At 37.1% G+C, this 22,608-nt stretch overlaps 1 protein-coding gene across 6 annotated transcripts in view; it reads right to left on the minus strand.

Moving 5' to 3' along the window:
• Positions 1-1,031: 1,031 nt before the first annotated feature.
• LOC136123797 (recombining binding protein suppressor of hairless) overlaps positions 1,032-22,608 on the minus strand; it is a 226,469-nt gene continuing 204,892 nt past the window's right edge. For 5 of the 6 annotated variants that reach the window (XM_065878149.1, XM_065878151.1, XM_065878148.1 and 2 more), the window contains 8 exons: positions 18,299-18,464; positions 13,894-14,068; positions 9,697-9,834; positions 9,429-9,541; positions 3,280-3,420; positions 2,063-2,218; positions 1,568-1,671; positions 1,032-1,407 (listed from right to left, as the gene is read on the minus strand). In XM_065878149.1, the coding sequence (XP_065734221.1) occupies positions 1,092-1,407; positions 1,568-1,671; positions 2,063-2,218; positions 3,280-3,420; positions 9,429-9,541; positions 9,697-9,834; positions 13,894-14,068; positions 18,299-18,464 (1,309 nt within the window). In that variant the 3' untranslated portion in view covers positions 1,032-1,091. The remainder of the gene's footprint in view (positions 1,408-1,567; positions 1,672-2,062; positions 2,219-3,279; positions 3,421-9,428; positions 9,542-9,696; positions 9,835-13,893; positions 14,069-18,298; positions 18,465-22,608) is intronic. The other variant, XM_065878153.1, reaches the window with a different exon arrangement.

The raw sequence follows: 22,608 nt of genomic DNA on the forward strand, positions 1-22,608 counted from the left end.
GCAGAAAAACACCCTGCTGAATGAAATCACTGGGAATATTCTAGCTTCAAAATAAAATGTTTAACTTACACATAATACAAGTTATGTACAAGATTAGGAGGAGGGAAAACCTGAACAAATCCTGGACCGCATAGATACATTTCTGCACAGGAAAAGGGAAGGGAACACTGTAAAAACCAACATGTTCCACGCCATTAACTCATTAATGACTAAATGGCCACATTTAATTCCAGGTAAATGTTAGAACCTCTTGGATTACAACATAAATACATTTTTTTAAAAAAAAAGGAACACAGAAATAACTATCAACGGTGTCTGAGAATAGAGACTAAATCAACGTACGTTGCATGTATTGCAGGCAAGGCAGAGGCATTTTTTTTAAAGCTTTTGCACAGACTTCAAATAATCTTAAAAGAAATATGCAGGCCTTTACAAGATTTGAATTGCTGAAATCAAAACACCTTCCACTCATGAAAAGTCATAAGACTTCAGCTTTTAAAGAAAATAATAAAATAAAAAGAACAGTTCCAGCCTTAGACCAAAAAGACCTGGAGGAGTATGGTAATTAGATTAAACAAGCATGGTCAGGCTTGGAACCTGAATGTACTTAAGAGCAAAAGCTCAAAGGGGGTGGGGAGGAGAACAACCTATTTGGTAACAAAGGTGTACTATATATACTGTGATATAAAAAAGGTATGGTGAAAATGTACCTTTTACTAAAGCTTATACAAGTTCCTTGGTCCATAAAAACTATGTTAGATTTTCGTCTTCTAGTTTGATTACCTTTTACTCCAGCCACATCTCTATTTCTTGCCCATTTAAACAAAACCAAACAAAAACCAACCAAACAAAAATAACAGCTGAAAAAAATCAATTTCCAAAAGTTTGCACATTCTGATGTTTTTTGTTTGTTTTACTGTGGCTTCTGCACTTCAAATCAGCACTTGCAGGTAATGGGGTTTTTGAATAGTATCACCGGGTACGAAAAGTTTTCCCAAGAAACCACAAAAGATTGTTCATTTTTTTCTTTCTTTTTTTGTCAACATTTTGCCGCACTCAAGTCAGTGTAAGTCCTAGCAAAAAGACGGTAGTTAGGACACAACTGTTGCTGTAGATGACGTGACATTGGTTGAATTTGTGCTGACATTTGTGTAACTCCCCTCGCTGTTTGTGTTTGACTCATTAGGGGGCACTTGGCTAGAGTTGGCTCGAAGGATTGCTCCCGCCGCGCTGCAATGTGGCCGTGGCCCCGGTTCTGGGGTGTAGGTAAAGGTAAGGCTGGTGGAATAAATGATTCCATCATTACGGACCAAAGTTACTGGAACCTGGACTGGCTGCCGGACCCATCTCCAACCTTCTCGGAATGCAGAAATGTCTGGGACAACACAGAGCATACTCTCTCCACATCTGAGAAGGAATTAGAAATCACTTAAAAGCACAGAAAATTTTAGAACCGAAACTTAAAACAAGGTTGCTTAAATACAGGACAACCAATATTAGGAAAGAGTCTCATGAACCCACACCCCCATCAAAAACTCTAGATGATGTAAAAAATTATATTAAGTACCTGTACATAGTTTCAGCTTCTACATCCCCAAACCACACTCGTAAATTTGGAGTGAAATTCTGTCCTGTAAGTTCAAGCATTGCTACGTCCCCACCGCCATTCAACTGCAATTCACAGAAAATCAGAACAATGTTGAGAAAACTTTTCATTTTTCATTAAAGTACAGTTTCTCATTCGACTATCATGTGCAAAAAAATGGATAAATAAAATGCTTCTTTTAAATGACATGATTATAAAGACAAAGTGAACTAAAAATATCGCAAGCTAATATACAAACTGATTTACATTTAAATTTTCTTGCATAAAATTATGTTCCTCTCGTTTTCTTTTTTTAAAAAATCAACAAATGATGTGTAACAAAACCTCCAAAAAAAAAAAAAAACTCCAAATCACAAGATTTGGAGAAAAATCAAATTTATTGTGAAATAAAATTATGCCGTGTCAGAGCTCAGATCAGTTGCAAAGAGCTAAAAGTCAACTTGTAAGTGGTCTCACCTGAAGACTTTCTACAACAGGCACCGGTGTGACTGGGGCAAGGACAGGGCCCATCCCCTCGTAAAATGTATACTCTGCCTTATCCGTACTAATGATTGTCCAGGAAGCGCCATCATTTATCATCTCTTTATTTGGTTCTTTTGGGCATGGAGTGGCCTTATGAAAAAATTGGTTAGAAATTGAGTTTTATATACACTGCAGTATAAGACACTTTAACAAAGTAACACTCATAGACTGGCATTAACATGAAGAGAATTTAGTACAAATTTATAAACTTCCCAAGCACAATGCTTCGCCAATCCCTAAACAAACAGAATATTAACATGGAAACCTCACATATTGCAGGTTTTATTTTAATACAAAATATTTCAGTGACATACTAAAAACTAATAATACCTTCAGAATAACCATTTAAGTAAGAGTATACCAGTACCTGTATAATTTCTTTAATAAAAGATCAGTATCTGTGATGTAAATAGCTGTTTAAAACTCTTTAGGGATCCCTGAGAGAGAGAGAATGGGAGCCCCCTCCTGCTCAGAGAACAGCTAGAAACTTACGTACTTTCAGCTGGAAGGAACCGAGATATTGACTGACAATCCCCTACCCCTATCTCGAAACACCTAGGCCAGACCATCAGTGCTGGGTTGAGGAGACTGGCTGTGTGTGCATCTCTCTGGAAAGTCTCCAGATGTTCAGAAATGAGTTTCATGTGAAAGTATAACTATTCTAATAAGTCATCTGTTCATGTCATAAATGTCCTCATGAAAGCCTTCTGAGTAAATATAGTTAAAAATTAGCTTTTGAAATGTGTCATTACTGTCTTAGAAGACCCCAATATAAATCTGATGAGAATTATGACGCTTCTCCAAAATAGGCATGTATCATATACAATGTTGTCTGCACATAATTTCAGGTGATTTACTGAATACCCAACATCTAGTTTTGGATAATCTGAGGGGCTCTTTGTTCCTCAGAACTAGATGTTAACTGCTTCTCTTAAAACATTTTCATAGTTTTGAGTTCTTCCTTGATGTAGGATGACTGCTATATCCGAGGAACATGTGGGCTAAGGACCCTTGAACTTGAGACAAATATCTGAACACACAGCTTCATGTATTTGGATACAATTAACATTAAGCGAGAGTTTCATGTTTCTAAATGCTGCTAACCTAATAGTTTGCACATTTTAGATTTTACCAGTAATTTAAAAACATACCTGAAACTGAATTATTCTTTCTTGAGAAAGGCACAAGTACATTCTTTCTGTATCCTTAAGGTAAAATGCACATTTATGGAGCTGTGACACAGGATCATCTGCATCCAGTAATGCGGTCTGCTTATCAACTTTCCTAATTATCTGTATTTCAACAATTAAAAAAGAAAAGATCAACACATGTGGAGTTTTCATTTCGTACACTGTCAAGAGTACACAGAAAGAATCTGCTATATAATAATACACCACAGGTATTTGTAACATACCTACATACACAAAAGAATTTACAAACAATAAAGCTAGGTATAAGAATACTTTTAGATTGCAAGCATGTTAAGAATGTAGAGATGTTACCTTTTTCCTTGAACTCCTAAAAAAATAGGGCAGACTGGCACCTGTTTTCTAGATCAGTGGTTTTCAAACTTTAATGTCCATACAAATCATCTGGGGTTCCTGTTAAACACACATCTGTTCTGATCCCACAGATCACATACGGGGCCTGATATTCTGCATTCTAGCAAATTTCCAGCTGATGTTAATCCTGACCTTTCCAATAATATACAACGACAAATATTCCAACATCAAAGGGGAAATTATCTCTAAAGGCCACTATGGGTGTGCTAGTCGGTACCTAAGTCCAGTATCATACTTATATGTTGTTTTAATTTTAACCTAAAAGAGGTTATCATTTTGCAGATTAGGAAACAGGCTCAGAGGTCAGGTTAAGTTCCTCAAAATCACTTGGTTAGTAGCTCAGGGACCAGAATATGATTCCAAGGCAGGCTGCTTGTCCAGCCTGAACTCTTTCCATTACACACTATGACCTTATAATCCAAATATTCCACAAAACACATATGGATATCTGAAAGATAATCCTATCAAACCCTAGACATTACTTATCACATGGAAGGTAATCACTAAGTGTTTGAGGACTATGAAAATCACTCCCAACAGCATACAAACATGTTAGAACTATTTCTCATCTAAAATCAGAAGAAACCCCTTCCTTGACTACACATCCCTGTCCTTCCCTCTCACCACCCTGTTTCTCTGCTCTCCTTTACATCAAAACTCCTCTTCCTCACCACCCCAACTCCTGAAATCTCTCCAGCCTTTTGTCTCAAAATTGCTCTTGGTGAGGCCACTAAGGACTTCAAGACAGTTGAATCCCATAAGCACTTCTCTGTCATCTTATTAGCTTTCTCAGAGGCATCCGACCCACACATTCTTCCTTCTGGGATACACCTGCTCTAACCAGCCTTTAGTCTCCACAGCCGAGTCCCCAAATCTCTTCTCCTCTATCCATACTCTATACTTTCTATACTATTTAGAAGTTGGCAACTCCTAAATTTGTATTTCCGGCCATAGCCTTTCTCAGGCACTCAACGTGTATATTTAACTACCTATTCAACAGTTACACTGAAAATGTCTATTAATAGGCATCTCAATCTTAATCAAAAACAGAATTTTTTATTTCTTCCTAAATGTGATCCTCCCTCAACTCATAGCTCAATAAATGACACCACGTTCACTCAATCCTAAAACTGTGGAGTCATCCTTGACTCCTTGCTTTCTCTTATACCCAAGCTGTCAACAAATTGTTAGGTCTACCTTCAAACAAATCGGTCACCTCTCATCACCTTTCCAGTACCATCCTAGTCTAAGGTACCATCATCAACTTCCTGCCCGAATTTTGACAAAAGCCCAACCACCTTTCTCTTTGTTTCCACAGCTATATCCCTATGCTCTCTTATCCACAAAGCAGCCAGAATTATTCTTCCAAACATAAACCAACCATCATTCCCTGTTTAAAACTCTCCAGTGGGGACTTCCCTGGTGGCGCAGTGGTTAAGAAGCCGCCTGCCAACGCAGAGGACACGGGTTTGATCCCTGGCCCAGGAAGATGCCACATGCCACAAGCAACTAAGCCCGTGTGCCACAACTACTGAGCCTGGGCTCTATAGCCCACAAGCCACAACTACTGAGCCCGTGCACTGCAACTACTGAAGCCCACACGCCCTAGGGCCTGTGTACCTCAACTACTGAGCCTGCGTGCCGCAACTACTGAAGCCCACGCACCAAGAGCCCGTGCTCCACAACAAGAGAAGCCACCGCAACGAGAAGCCCGTGCACCACAATGAAGAGTAGCCCCCACTCGCTACAACTAGAGAAAAGCCCGCGCACAGCAATGAAGACCCAATGCAGCCAAAAAAAAAAAACCACACACACACACACAAAACCCTCCAGTGGCCTCCTATCTTACACAGATAACAGAAAGTCCGTAGTGTAGATAGAGAGAGGGACTCGACAAGATGTTGCCCATGGCTAACCTTGCAAAATCATGTCCTGGCACTTCCCCCCCGCACCCCGACTTGGCTCTAGCTACAATGGCTTCCTTTCTAGTCCTCACACATTCCTGTCTTAAGTTCTTTTTGCCCTCATTCTGTCAGCCTGAAATGCTCCTCACCCAGTTTCTGCTTTCCCAACTTCATTCTGGTCTCTGTTCAAATAGCCCCACTTCAAAAAGACTTCTCTGACCACTCTAAGCACTCCCATTTCCCTATCCCTTTATCCTGTTTTAATGTCTTATCACTTACATTAACCTTTTAATACATTATATGGGTATTTCTTTAGCTGGTTTTCGTTGACATCCCTTCCAAAATGTAAGCTCCGGGCTTCTCGGGTGGCGCAGTGGTTAAGAATCCGCCTGCCAATGCAGGGGACACAGGTTCGAACCCTGGTCCGGGAAGATCCCACATGACGCGGAGCAACTAAGCCTGTGCAACTACTGAGCCTGTGCTCTAGAGCCCACGAGCCACAACTACTGAGCCCGCATGCCACAACTACTGAAGCCCACGTGCCTCACGTGCCTAGAGCCTGTGCTCTGCCACAAGAGAAGCCACTGCGATGAGAAGCCTGCTCGCCTCAACTAGAGAAAGCCCACACATAGCAACGAAGACCCAATGTGGCCAAAAATAAATAATAAAATAAAATAAATTAATTACAAAAAAATGTAAGCTCCAAAAGGAAAGAAAGTCTACCTTGTTCACCAATGTATCTCCAGCATCTAGACAGTTCCTGGCCCATGGGTTCAGGGCTATGTGTAGAATGCACGTATGCATGTAGGATGGTAATACTTTGCTCCACAATGGACATCCTTAACAGTAGCTACTCACAAGATATTGTGAGGACTAAATGAATCAATATATGTAAAAGTGCTCAGAACAGTGCTATTAATATTATGCAATATTATTGGGTTTTTATTACTTGATTCACACCGGACATATTCCAAGATGATTTTTCTTTACTTAAGCCACAGCTATTAAAAATCCTAATCTTTTAAAGTCAACATTCTTCATATTTACACATTTTTAGCTCTGCAGTTTATTAGTCAGAATATTTGTCATTCTACTCACATCACCACTAATTTTTGAGTTTAAAGGGAGACAATATACTTTTAGCAATTACAGCTTCTAAGGTATTCTGTGAGACTAATTAAACTCAAGCAAAATGTTTCCATTCAATGCTAGTCTTAAAGGTGTATTTAAATTTAATGATGTTTGGATTTTAGGGAAATAAGTGAATTTTGAATGTTGTAAGTTTAAAGCTTACTGTAAGTCTACCACACTCAACTATGACTTCACCACGTAAGAGTCAACATTTGCCCATGACACTGTCATTTCTGTAATCCACTGTTTCTCCACTACCTAGTAGTAATAAGCATATTGAGAACATGGGCCATGTTTGGTTCAATTTTATTTCCCATAATAGTTCTCTGGACATAGGAACTGCTGAATGACCTAGTCTCACCAGTAAAGAAACCAAATATGTCCCCTACTATTTGGTATCAAACTTGCTGTCATCATTTCTAATTATTAAGAATAGGAAAGAAATCTGAGAAACCAGATAGTACGAATGTTCTAACAAGCTACGTGTGATGAATTCTACATTCATAAAACATCAGATGTTACTCCAACCAGCTCTCTCTCTTCTACGCTGGCTTTGTAGGTTACTGGTACAGTATTTTCTATATTTCTGAGGTAAATAGGATACAGCTCTTAAGGACAGAAAACATATCTTATTCATATTCCTAGACTATACCTGGTAAATGCCCAGGCTCAATTCATGTCGCTGATTAGTTTACCTAACAGATTTTAGATGTCCCAAACCTCTGGGGCATCTGACAGCCTTGAGGAAGTGGGATAAATACTAACCAGTGTTTCTTGTTAGTTGGCTAGACCTACATAGACTATGTCTGTTTTTAAAGTATCCTAAAAACCAGGATTTCTCATTAGAACATTCATCCCATTGAAACTTGGTCTTGGAGGGAGAGTGTTATCCAAGCAAAGATCTCCAATAAGGCTAATATTCTAGGAAGCATAGCATGCAATGTTCAGATATTAAGACAGTGTTATCCTTCTTGAAAGCACATGAAAGCCTCCTCTGAAAAACGTGCCTTTGTTGAAAACTGCACGTAAGTGGAGGTATAGGAGGGCATGAAGTAGTGCAGACCATATAAAGCCTAGCTATGTCTCTGAGGAATCTAATTCCTCAGTCACACAATCTCTAGAAAGAGGTATTTATCGGTACATTGTTAACGATTGTACTGCAACTTTTCCTAAGGCATTCTCTGGATCAGGTTTTTTATTGCAACATTTTTATAATCAGAGCCCCATACTTTTATATGTTGAAAATATTCAATTAAAGATGATGTTCAAGGGGCTTCCCTGGTGGCGCAGTGGTTGAGAATCCGCCTGCCAATGCAGGGGACACGGTCCAGAAAGATTCCACATGCCGCAAAGCAACTAAACCCGTGCGCCACAACTACCGAGCCTGTGCTCTACAGCCCATGAGACACAACTACTGAGCCCGTGTGCTGCAACTACTGAAGCCCGTGCGCCTAGAGCCCATGCTCCACGACAAGAGAAGCCACTGCAATGAGAAGCCCGCTCACTGCAACAAAGAGTAGCTCCCACCCACCGCAACTAGAGAAAGCCCACGTGCAGCAGCGAAGACCCAACACAGCCAAAAATAAATAAATAAAATAAATAAGTTTATTAAAAAAAAAAAAAAAGATGACCTTCAAGCAAGGCAGACCGGTACTTTACATGAAACTAAGTGAAAACACTATTTTAAGATTTGAGTCTGTCTTCTAAGTGGCTATATGTAAGCTGTTGCTGATCAGAGGCAAAGGCCTCTGAATAGTGATTCTATAGTACAAGCATTTAATACCAAAGCAAATAAACATTATCCTTGGAATACAGTGACACATAATGAATGAAAAGAGAAGAACCTGAGTAAATGTTGATTCAGCTTGTTTTTTGGTGTGTCTTCCTTTCTAATTTATGTACCCTTCTTTCCTTACCTTTCCCCTTTTTATAATTTGCCTCAGGTTCAAGGTTTTGTAAATTTATATTACTATGTTTCACATATTTTGGCTTATGAAGTTGAAATGGGAAATAAAATCACCTTGTACAACCATGACACAGAAAAATATAAAACAAAAACAATAATATGATGCATTTACTTAGATAGTTATAGATCAACCCAGCTCCTGCTGAAATAGTCCCAGAAAAGATCAGCCAATGAAATACTTCACCAAAGAGATACAAAGCATATTCAGGCAAGTAATACTAAAAGTTCTTCCATTCACTTAACCCCCTCCCCCAACCTGACCTTGAATCAAACTTACTCATAAACCCCCTCCATCTTTAATATAACTAAATTGTGTTCTGCTTCAGAAAAGGAGGGGGAAGATGACAAAGGGTATATGAGGGGCTTTTGCTTCATTCTGCTAAGAAAAGCAGTTTTTTACAGTTTTAAAAAGCCCCAAACACTATGCCTCTCTACCAGAGTAAGAAACACCAATTTTATTTAATTTTTAAATCCATCTTCCTTTGGGAGAATAAAATAATAAAAATTATGCTTATATTTTTAAAGAAATTTGAAATTCTATGCTTTTGAAAACTTGGTCCTGTGTTGGGATGAAGCAGGTACCACAAAGAATGAATAATGTATCTACATTAGTTAAGAAAATAAATCCTAATGTAACTTTATAGTGCCCTCTATTGAACATATCCAGATATACAACCAAAAAGGGAAAAGGCCACCAACATTTATTACAAACAGTCATGAAGTCATTAAGGCCATACCAATCTTGGGAGTGCCATGCCAGTAACTGAACACACAAGTTTGACTGTTTGTCCATAATGGATGTATCCATCGCGGACTGTGAATTCTTCTCCTTCTGATTCATCGTCATCCACTGCAGTGCAAAGGAAACAGACCAAATTATCATCTTTTAGAACTTATTAATCTGCTTATAAAAATGACAAAACTTAATATATCTGTATGTCTTATTAGTAAAAAGAATTTAAAAATTTCACACGAAAAAAATCAAATGCATATTTTTATACTCACAGAGATGAATGTAAAATGCTCCCCACTGCTGAGAACTGGCATGGAAATTACCTCCTTCTACATGCAAGTATCTGGTACTAACTGTCTGGGATCGAAGTCGATTAAACAGAGCCACCTTTGTTCCTGAGGCAATGCATACTGCAAAGAAAACACAGCTCCTATTTATGTGAGTGGGGTTTGGGGGCGGGGCAACAGTGGAGAGCAAGAAGGGACCAGTACCCAGTGAATCAGGACTATGCATTACTATCATTTAATAATTAATGGATTCTGCTAACAATTTTTTTAACCCTCTAAGAAAATACAGATGATACCCCCCAAAATCAAGGTAACTCTTTATCAGTAATGTCAAGCTAAAGATATATAATATATCCATAAAAATCTTTTTTTTTTTTTTGCGGTACGTGGGCCTCTCACTGTTGAGGCCTCTCCCGTTGCGGAGCACAGGCTCCTGACACGCAGGCTCAGGGGCCATGGCTCACGGGCCTAGCCCCTCCGCGGCATGTGGGATGTTCCCGGACCGGGGCACGAACCCGTGTCCCCTGCATCGGCAGGCGGACTCTCAACCACTGTGCCACCAGGGAAGCCCCATAAAAATCTTTATAAAATGAGAGTTACACAGTATGTTTAATGCGGTGCTGTTTTTTAAAAGGAAGTTACTTTTAAAATATTAAGTGTCCAACAGTAGGAAACTGATTAAATAAATTATAATATCATTCACCTATTTGAATAATGTGTATTTAAGTGCATTGGTAAGAAAATATCTCCCTGATATATCACTGAATGGAAAGCACACTCTTTATACTGTGGTTTTGTTAGGTAAACATATACATTTTTATGTGACAGCATGTGTCTCCATGTGCTCACATCTATTTCTGTGGAATACATTCATAGAGAGGGGTGTGGAAGGATGTTTACCAAAGTTGATGGCAACTGCCTCTGGATACTGTGATTTTAGAGATTTTGCATCCTTCTAAATACCTTATAGTATAGCATTGCATGAAATTTCTTGAAAAAACAACCACATCTATGTAAGCAATACTCTGAAAATGAAATATGTTCTCTGCCATCAAGTAACTTAGAGTCAATAGAAATATAAAATTAAAGAGGTAATCCTGTAATTTGAATTGGAAACAGCCTAAATACATGACATTATACCTCCTGATGCAAGAACACTACATCGCTGTGAAGTAGGCTTGCCCTCCAGTAACAAACAACAAAAAAGAACCAAAGAACAACCACCTTAAATCTGATCAAGTTTCTAAATTTACTGACAAAGACTCTCTCCTTGACCAAACTTTAGACAGGCTCCTCTGAGCCCTTTTTCCACCGGGACTCTTCCTTGGGCCCTGGCATTGGCCTGCCTAGCCCGGTTATTGCCAAGAATCCTGCTAAACCATCCTCCCATCCTTGATATCTGCTCAAGTTCCTCCCCTCCACCTTTATATCTGATCATCTAGGCCTGTCTTCATAAAAATTCTGGTAAGCTAGTTTGTCAAGAATCCCCCTTCCCTTCATGTCTCTCTCCTCTTAGTAACCTTCCATCCACTGATCCCCTCAACTCTGTTCCTTGGCTATAAATCCCCACTTCTCCTTGTTGTATTTGGAGTTGAGCTCAGTTCTTTACTGAAATCTCTTTTCCCTACTGCAAGGGTAGTGAATAAAATCTGTTTCTAACCATCTTTAGTGTCCAGCTCTGTTTCTCTCTGACACTACAATTTACAGAAAATACATTAAACTACACCAAGGAAATATAATTAGCAAATTCCAGTATGTGGAAATCTCTCATGGTCAACTGACTCAGTCTCTTGAATAAATAAACTACAAGAAGAGAGAGAGAAACAGAGAGATGTAGAGAAAATCCACAGATTAAAAAAAACTCAAGGACATGTCAACACAATATATAGAATAGTATCTGATGGATCTTATTTGAATTTTGATTCAACCAAAGGGCTAAAAAAACCCCCCACATTTTAGATAATTTTAAATTTGAGCACTAGCTAGGTATTTAATGATACTAAGAAACTATTTCTTTTTATAGTTGTTTTATGTTTATTTTTATGTGATCATGGTATTGTAATTATATTAGAAAACAGGAGACCCTATCTTTCAGAGATACACAGAAATATTTACAGATGATATAGTGTCTTGGATTTGCATCAAACTAAAATGAGGGCAGAGGAAAGTGTGTGTGGGGGGTAGGGTTACAGATGAAGATAAATCAGGACTGGCTTGAAGTTAAGATCACTGCTGCAAGTTAGAGGATGAACACAAGAGGTTTCATGTCATTAATGCAACTGTCTACTTTAGTATGTTAGAAAATTTCCATAATATAAAGTAAATGATGATGATAATAATGACCAAGCAGACTAAAAACCATCCACTACATAAAATCCCATTAAGTTCATAATAAAACAAAACAAAATAAAAACAAGCAAATAAACCAAAATCCTAAAACCTCACTGGTCACCTTCAAAGAATACTATTGTTATTCTGCAAATTAGTAAATAAGAACCTATCCTGGCTTTTCTCCATAGACTATACTTAAAGCAAACAGCTAACAAATGCAAAAGTTAAGAATAAAAGAATTAGAAAAATCATCATTTTGCAGCCCCTAATGAAATACTAGATTTAAGCAGCCATCATGAAGGGCTACTAAAATCATTAGGTTAAAGGTCGCTGAGGAACTTTATAACTGGTGGATTAGACTAACAACAGCTCAAATTACTATAACCAATCTTAACATAACAAGAAGTGGGATAACCAGATATTACATGACTTCTGATCTGATAGAAATGAACATACATAGGATCAGCTAATTCTAAAATAAAAGTTTAACCAACAGTTTGTAGAAAATATGAGAGACAGAGGAACACGTAATCAGCCAGATCCAGAATATGGAAATTCCACAGGAAAAATGACCCAGTTTCAACAAATAAATAACACAGAAGGAAAAACAGGCTGGTGGAAAGAGAAGAAACCATTACAGATTAAAATGTATGAACCTTGTTTGGATCCAAGTTTGAACAAGCCAACTGTTGAAAATAACAACACAACTGTAAAAAGATATTTCTGAGACAATGTGATAAATCTGCACCCGGACTAGCCATTAGATGGCATTAACGAACTACCATCAACTGTTGTTGGGTATAATGATGTTTAAAAGAAAATTATCTGTTAGAGAGTCACTACTGCAGAAATGGTTGAAAGGATACGATGTCTGAGATGTACATTAAAAAATTCCAGCAGTTGGAGGAGGAAGGAAGGGGTGGTGGTGATAGAGATGATAAAACAGAATTGGTAAAACCTGTTGAGGCCAGATGGTCACCTTATACTACTTTCTCCCTTTTATGTAAGTTTGAAAGTTTTCATAATAAAAAGTTAAAATAAAGAAAACTGGGCACAGAGGTTGAAGTTCTGTAAAATTCAAACAGCATTTATCTGCTAGTCTAAAAATGTGCTGATGAGGCAGCAGTCTCTGCCAGTGCAACTACATTAAAATTTTTGTTCAGGTTCTCAGGACAGCCTTCCAAAGCCCACTTGATATAACAGTGTTTCTCAAAGGGGTGCTTTTGATATTCTAAGTGAATCAATTCTTTATGGAATGGGAACCTTCTTGGGCACTGCAGGACATTTAGACACCCTAATGCTAACATTACTCCCTCCAGTCACTATGACAGCAAAAGGAAACTCCCATTTCTCCAAATGACTCTGGGTGGCAGTGATGAACCAATTCTGTTTAAAAACCACTTCCCTGGGCTTCCCTGGTGGCGCAGTGGTTGAGAGTCCGCCTGCCGATGCAGGGGACGCAGGTCCGTTCCCCCGTCTGGGAAGATCCCACATGCCGCGGAATGGCTGGGCCCGTGAGCCATGGCCGCTGAGCCTGGGCGTCCGGAGCCTGTGCTCCGCAACGGGAGAGGCCACAGCTGTGAGAGGCCCGCGTACCGCAAAAAAAAAAAAAAAAAAAAAAAAAAAACCACTTCCCTACCCCAGGTATTGCCCATTTTTAATTAAAGAAAAAGACAATAAAGCAGCAGTAATAACTGAATATGACTTTTTCAGATAAAGTGAAGACCACAAAAATATTTGAAAAAAAGGAACTGGCTACTGAAAAGCAATTTTTAATTTAAAAAATAGATGAATTTGTCTTATTAGTTCATGTCGGGAGTTGAGGACAAAAAAGAAAACAAGTATACATACAGTCAGCATTTTTCAATGACTGCTTCTTTTTGGAAGGTTTGGAGATGACTTTTATCCGCTTGCTGAGGAACACACCAATGTCATCACTATTGCCATAGAACATCTTTACAGAGAGCATGAAGTGCTTTCTCTTGTCTGAATCAGATATATACAATGTTTTGGCCGTGCAATAGTTCTGTGAAAGAAAAGGCAAGTTTTAATAGCACCAAAACCCTGTCAGCTATGTACCTACAACTCAGTATGGCCACATCTAAGCTTGATCAGACTTAAAGGCAGTAACTCCACAGAAGCGCTGATAAAACCAACTGTGAAAAGTACTGATATCTGAAAACAAAGTACAAAGTCTTCCTTATCAAGTCTACGAAATACTAACACTGTGTTGTTTTCCCCTCTCAAAAAGGCTTTTAAAAAAGTCTTTTCTTGTTTTATACAGTTCTACATCTATTTCACAGAATTACCAATGTTATAGCAGTAATTTTTAAAAAAATTTTACAGTTAAAAAATTCCATGACTGTCTTTCTGCAAATAAGATATAAAGAAGGCTATCAGAACTCAATTAAATTATGTAAAAGATTTTAGCACTGATCCTTCTCAAAATAGTGCATACAACGTTTTTTCTTATATAGCCGAACACTAGAGTAACCACCCATGAGTCTGAGGAAAACATTATTTTTTGAAATAACTAACACTTTGCCCAATAGGATAATTCCTATCGCATCACCAAAAGAACTGAATTTAAAGGTACTAGAGAAAACAAACGCAGCAAAGTACTATGTCAGTTTACCAGAAATTAAATTCTGGTAACTGAAAGGATAGTATTAAAGAGTTATAGCACTTGCAAAACAATAAAGATACTTTGAAATGCTACTATTTCAATTACATATAACAATTCTAAAATCTTTCCTATTCCCTTGATCCCTGTGAATGAGGGAAGAGGCTAAATTATTGATCTATTTTTCCAGATTGGGTAAATAATGCTCAAGTACAGCTTAAGTATTTAAAAATCTGAAATATATATATATATTTTTTTAAAAATCATTGCTCTACTTTAAAATTAGGCTAAACAAGTTTCTTGACTACCTCTGCTGTGTGTTCCTTTTAAAAAGTAGTGCAAATGCCACTCATTTAGAAAATAACTAATGGGCTCCAGGTGTTTAATCTTTAAAATATTACTCACAGCCAATTTTAGTACCAGAACAAAAATCATGCCATACTTTATTGCATTTCTCAACAGCAAAGTTATATAAGAAAACTTAGGTGCCGTCTTAAATATTTTACTCAATTAAGTTTTTATAAATTCAAAAGGGTGATAAAAGCTTTGAGAGGCTTTGTTCTGCACAAGGCAAAGTTAAGATAAAGCTCATAATAGTAATAAGAAAAATTAAAACAACAGCCTTTGCACTCACTCAGCTCCTTTCACTCCAGGATCTCTAAGTGTTCAGGGATGCTGAACCATGGCCCTGCCATACTTTAAAAAGCTCTGAAAGTCATATAAAGCCTGAACTATGGAATTATTCTACAACGTAAGACAAAGTCTAGGAAGATAGGTATTAATACACTAAAGGAGAGTACTCCCATGTAACAAAAATAAAATGTGTATCTAAATGAAAGCAATTAAATTCTAATGGCAAAACTTAAAAATGATGAGATCACTTAATTTGAGTGTTAACATTAGGGGATATGATCTATATCAGAAAAGAGAAAATACTGAAATCTAGCATAAATGATAAGGTAGACTGGCAAACAGGAAAGGAAGAAAGAGCAGAGAAAATTGGGTCATAACACAGACACTCAAAGGGCTTTATTTTGTTTGGAAAGAGCAAACATACATATATCTCCTTGGAAGGAAAGGAAATATACCCCTAATTACAAAAGTGAGTAGTTTGAATCCACAAAAAAATTCTAATAAAGCTATCTCAGATACAATTTATTATTTTTTAAAAGCTATAAAGCTACTGACCACAAACTACTCAAATTTCACAAGAAAAAAAAAAAGGACAAGTCACTGATTCAGAAAGTATTACGGCTTTAAGACGCTAAGTAAATAAAAACTGAAGTTACATTTGCTTCATCATACCAAAAGGCTAAATTAGCTAATAAAATTCTAAAACAGAAAATGGCATATAATAAATCTGTCTATAAACAATGAAGAGTTTAACTTAAAAAACATCTTTCTGAAGACAAGATCTTCAGGCAAGAAAAAAAATCTGCCCTGAAATAAAAAAGAAATACCAAATATAATCCTACAAAAGTTTATAGAAATATCTGAATTGTAGAATTTGAATTATATAAACAAAACAATACTAGCAACATAGGTGTAGGGGATGTAATTCTTTAAAATAAAAATACAAGTGTGCTAATTAGGGAAGTAATTCATGTTGCATAGCTTACCTAGCTCCAACTATGTAAGACATAAACTGAGGAAATGAATAGTTAACAAATTAAAAACATCAGATCCAAAATATTACCAACATATAGTTAAATGTCATGACCATAAAATAAGGGCTGCATATATTAGAACTTTGTTGTAATGAAGATTAAAATAAGGACAAATACCCAAAAATGCAAAATAAAATCCCTCCTTTTTCAATAATGACTAATTGTACCATTCAATGAACAGGCTGTTGAAAGAAAATAACATTACCTTAAATGAATGGAGGTTAAGTGAGATAGGACCAAAGTGCCTCTTTCTGAAGCTCAGCATCTATCCACTGCTTGGTCCATCTTTGCCTACCTGGACCCAAACTTACCTTGTTCCTGTACCTTGATGGTCCAAGCATATGATTATGCTGTTCTTTCTGCCTGGAATGACTTCTGCTGACTCTCAACCAGTCTTATTCTCTATAGACTTCTCTAATAGCATTTTTCATTATAACTAAATATTAACACATAATTTTGGCATACAGACACTGTACTACCCTGTAAGTAGGTGTTTTAAGCACTATTTAATGCTCGAGCTCTCAGGTATTCTCTTCTGCAAATTTCTAGGGCTTGGGAAAAGGATATAATGGCAGAAGTTGAAGAAAGATGTACTAAGCCGTTATGCTAAGAAAAGCAAGTGGCAGTGCTGTTTGTTTGTTATTTCCTCCCTTAAAATTGCTGGAAGCTGGAAGTGTTAAAGCAAGCAATGAAGTTCAATTAACACAATTATATACAATGGTAGCTAGAATCCCTGGCTTCTTACTACCTATCTGATTTAATTACCATTCACAGTTCCAAATGTCTAGATGTACAGCTTAGAGACATATCACTAAGACTTTCTATATAACAGAAAAATAGATGAGACATGACTAAGGCCTATTTGTTCAACCCACTACTTAAATATATCTTTTACCTTGGCTCAAGGGTCATAATTCAGAAATATTTTACACTGCTCTATTTTAAGATGAAACAACCTTTACTGTAGTTAAGTTTTATCCCAAACCTAATTTAAAATACATAGTTGACAAGCCTTAACGATAAAAATATAGAGATACAAATGACATAAACATACTCAAATTTGAAGGAGGTTGAAGGCTCCTTATTCTCAGTGCTCATTATTTGTAAAATGACTAAAATTGAATGAGAGTACAAATCCGCTAGCTCACCACCCTCAACCTTGCCCTGCAAACTCCCATTCTTAGTGTCGGCTACAATACAGCAAACACTAAGACATTCAACAAAGACTTACTGAATGAGAAAACAGCTATTTATGCAGTACTTTAAAAGACATTCATGTAGTCACTGAAATCAGAAATAGCCATTTTTCAAATTTTAATATCAAGAGAAAACAAAGTAATAACTAATGCTAAGTCACTGAAGAACTACTTTTGAAAACTAAAGGTACAGACTGAAATAACTGCTTTCTAAATCGATAAAATACAATTAGTAAAACTAACTCATAAATTTTATTCCCTAGTAAAGTAATCAAAGAAAATACCTAAAAGTTTGAGTAAAGGTAATCATGGCTGTTCTTGTCTACACAGCATATTTCTGTTCTACACTGAAGCTAAGTAAAACATTTATGATGTTTATAACCCATAATACTTTGTTTCTAGTATAAGACTAAGATTAAATGAGTAGAACAAAACATTATTGAACTATGTATTTTCATTGTTGTTTGACTATCATGCCCCTGTCAGATGGATGAGCAATTAGCCTCCTATACTGGCCCCCAACAGAAATCTGATTCACAGCCTGCTAAAACTGCTAGCAAGCTGAGGAAGCTTATTGTGTGCCACCTTTAGATGTCAACAGCTCAAGCTCCGTGAATCATGACTAAACCACAGCTACTTGAGAAGTTTATTTCTGGCTCTGATTTATATATTCAAAAGAGTGCTACCAATAGCCATAAAAGGAAAAACAAAAAATCACCACTACAAAAACAAGTAAGAAAATTGCATTCTGGTACCATGGTTCTCTTTACCTTTCCTTCCAAGTTCAGCTGCTGCATTTCTTGGTCACTATTTCCTATTCCAATAAATGCACATGGTTGAGACTCTTGTTCAGAACAACCATCGCGTTCCATTTGTTCTTTTTTTTTCTTCCATCCACTGCCCATAAGATATACACAAGGAGGAGGGCAAAAGAACCTGAAACAATGAGGGGGAAAAAACACAATGCAATTACATTCAAGAAAGCATTTCCCTTTCTTAAACACATGAATACAAAATCATGCTGAACTGCACAAAGTTAGCTCCTAATGAAACATTTTGGTGAAGTCTTTTGTAATGCAAATAATCATATCCACAGCACAGAAATCAAGACTTCCACTTCCATTTGTTCAGGTAAGGTTCATCTATATCGATGTTATGCATTCACTTAGCCTAGATATTTTTTAGAGCAGGGAACATCTCTTTTCACATAGCTCAGAGTTTTGAACTACTGCAGTTCAACAAATCCAAAGTACTCTAACATATACAAAACATGGTATACCATCACAGAATCTGCAGTTACTGATTAACGTCTACTCAAAATGATGTATCATTAATTAATGACATTCTTGGTATGGATATTACTCTTAACTTCATTTGGTAATTAACCTGGAAAACAGAGCAATGCCCAAAGTAGAAAATTTCGAAATACTAATACAACTAAGTAAAAGAATTAAAAGCAAAATGAATCATTGGATTACTATATATCTTACATCCTGAACACCTGCTGTATGTGGATGACTGAAAGAAAAATATACTGTATCCTTTCAACTCACAGACAACCAAGAGATTTGTTTCGCTAGTTGCCAAAAACCCACCCTCACAAATTCTTCCCACCTAGAATAATTTCCTTATAATCTTCTCTTAGTAATTACAAAATATCTACTTCAAATCCTAGCTCAGGCAGGCCCCACATTTTACATAGTTCAGACCGTCAATCCAGTCCTTATGTAGGGTGTAATTCCTTTGCTCAATCACACACTGACTTACACATACTTTAAAACATTTATGTCGGGACTTCCCTAGTGGCGCAGTGGTTAAGAATCCACCTGCCATTGCAGAGGACACGGGTTTGATCCCTGGTCCAGGAAGATCCCACATGCCGCGGAGCAATTAAGCCTGTGCGAAGCCCGTGCTCCACAACAAAGAGAAGCCATCTGCAATGAGAAAAGCCCTCGCACCGCAAGGAAGAGTAGCCCCCGCTCACCGCAACTAGGGAAAGCTGCCCGTGCGCAGCAACGAAGAACCAATGCAGCTAAAAATTTAAAAAATAAATAAATAAAATAAAGTTTAAAAAACATTTATGTCATGTCTCGTCAAGGGGCCTGAAAACTCAAATACCTACTCAAATAGTAGCCAAGTAAATTCAAATAGCAGCCAGGTAAGCAATATAAATGGGTGGGCCAGCTGTACAATAAATAAGTAGAAATATCCCTTAATTACCCAAAGAAGTAGGTTCCCTCCCTTCTTTCTTGAAACACACAGCCCTCATGGTAATTCCCACTTTTTGTATAGCTATAAGCATAGAAATTTCTTTCTTAATCTTTTAAGCCCACTGAAAGAAAAAAAAAAAGAGCTTAACTGCAAAGAGTATCAGCCAATGCTGTGTGGCTCTGATGACAAGGAAACAATCGGGATCAGCAAGCATGTGAGTATACACTCACCCACCCACTCACAGGGCTGAACTATGGGCGTGGAGGCCTAGTGCTGGCCACATCCTCCAACTTCCCAATAGTTGCCTGAAATCAAGTTTTACATGAAATTCCTAATTTTAAAATTTGGCAAATAATTTATGCCTTTTAACACTTTTTAGGCCAACAATGTACAGACTTAAAAAAATAAACAACTGTACACAGGCATGTGTGTGTACATACATACACACAGATACCATCATGCTGGATTTAGCTTTCAGGCCACCCTAAAGGTAGTAAATTGGGAGGCTGGGGTCAACATATATATACTACTATGTATACTAATGAGAATCTACTGTGTAGCACAGGGAACTCTACTCAGTGACCTGTGGTTACCTAAATGGGAAGGAAATCTAAGAAAGAGTAGATATATATATAAATGATTCATTTTCCTGTACAGTAGAAACTAACAACACTGTAAAGCAACTATACTCCAATAAAAATTAATTTAAAAATAAATTAAATAAAGGTAGTAGAGTAGTGTCTACCTGTTTGCTTCCCTCTCAGCACCTACTACAATATGACTGAATTGAATCAAAATATATGGCACCTACTTTTTGCTCAACTCTACCAAAGACTACTTTAGAGGCAATCTACATACAATTTATAGGAAGTGAGCTGGGTTTATTTAATTTTCATTAATTCACAAAAATTTATTACACCCCTAATCTATACTAGATACTGGGAATATATTAGTAGTTAAAACAAACAAATAAAAATTCTTGTCCTAATGGAACTCAGAGTTTAATAAGAAAGACAATTTTAAAAAGCTAGATGACTAAAATAACATATATACTCTGTTAGCTGATGGTAAGTACTGAGGGAAAATAATAAAGCAGGGAAGGGGTACTTAAAAATGTAGAAGACCTGGGTGGCCAGAGAAAGCCTATTTAAGAAGATGACTTTAAATCATGACCTAAAGCCATGGGTTTCTAGGGTGAGAGCATTTCAGAAGAAGGAATAAATAGCAAGTGCAATGGCTCCAAAGTAGAAAGGACTATAATGGACGGCGGAGAAACAACAGACCAGCGTGGCTGGAGCAGAGACGAGAACAACAGGAGATGAAGCCGGAGTAATGGGGAAGTAGACCTAGCAGGTCGAAGGGGTCAGGCTGAGTTAGGATGAAAATCTTCTGGGGTCTTCTCATATGTATCTAAACCAACAGAAAGGAATCAGAGCAGCCTTTGTTCCTGTATACTCTCTGTCACCATGGACATAGAGGTCACAGCCGAGGCAGTGGGCTCAGTTCCAGGTCACTCCAAGTTTGGAGGGATGCCTGGATTAGCTGGGCTAGTTCAGGAGTTGGCTCAGTTCAAGTCTGCACCACGGATCTTTCTGGCCTCTAATGCTGGGAACCACCCAATACTTACCATGGCACAGATTCAAATATCTAGCTGGCACACTATCAGGAAGTTGAGAAGGCATCAATTTTGGAAGCTTGTCTACTATTAGTATTTTATTGACAGATGTTAAGCCTCCTTAGTAAGTTGGTATATCAGCTATAAAATTCGAAAAGCTTTGTTTTACTATAGTGTACCAAATGTAGTGCTGGTTTTCTCAAGAGTACTGTGATAAAATGGCATGAAACCAACAGGGCATAAAAATCAGACAGGTTGACAAGAAATTCTTTACCACTCAAAACACTGACCTAGGTTGTATATTGAAAGTGCTTTCCAATCTTGTAATAAATGTAAGAAAAATGAAGATTCTTCAACTGCCTCTGAACTAGCCTTATTTTTATATCAACTCTACAACTATTCAAGAAAGCTGTGATGCAAGAAAATTGCAAATCAAATATAAACATTAAGATTATTTCTACCATATGATGATGAAATCATATTTTAAACATCCCAATATTGTCACTCCCTAAAAATCAGCTAATGAATCAAATCTTCATTTCCAGAAACTTCAGTAGTAATATAATAATCAAATAGAAGATAAGCATCAATACAAAAAAATTTACAGACAAATGAAAGGAAATTAAAGGGAGGAGGGTAAGGAAAAAATGCCACCTAATTAACAAAAGAAAAATTAACATACACCTTTATAAGGTGTATGTGAACCGATGATTCGTTGAATTTGGACAGCTGGTCAATATGTACCAAACATTCAGTGAAAAGTCTGACCAAGTGGCTAGCCTTTGGAGTTTAACAGCTGCTATAAAAGGACACTTTATGAAACAATGTGCCTTTATTTTCTAATCTAAGCAACTATGACAAACAATGCTTTTATTTGCCACTTGGTGGCGATATGCACACATTTATGATTTCATTCATTTCCTAGTTCCACAGTCAGTCTTTATTTTCAGAGAGTGATTCAACAAGTTTTTCCTCATATCCTGAGATGAGGTCTGGAAAATACCTTACAGATTCAAAGAAACCTTTTTATTTAGCCCAATATATAAGATTAGACAAAATCCAAACACATCATTTATACTTTTTTATTTTGGCAGAATCATTACCCTTTGATGATTATTCATATTTCCCCTAACACAAAGTTGAAGAAATGTTAATATGTCTACTGGCATTTCCATATCTTTAATAGAAATCTGCCTCTAGACAAATAATTTTTTCTTTAAGTTTATTTTTCAATTTGAAAAGACCTTCTTCGAT

The sequence above is a fragment of the Phocoena phocoena genome, chromosome 5 (genome assembly GCF_963924675.1).
Source record: "Phocoena phocoena chromosome 5, mPhoPho1.1, whole genome shotgun sequence".
NCBI lineage: Eukaryota > Metazoa > Chordata > Mammalia > Artiodactyla > Phocoenidae > Phocoena > Phocoena phocoena.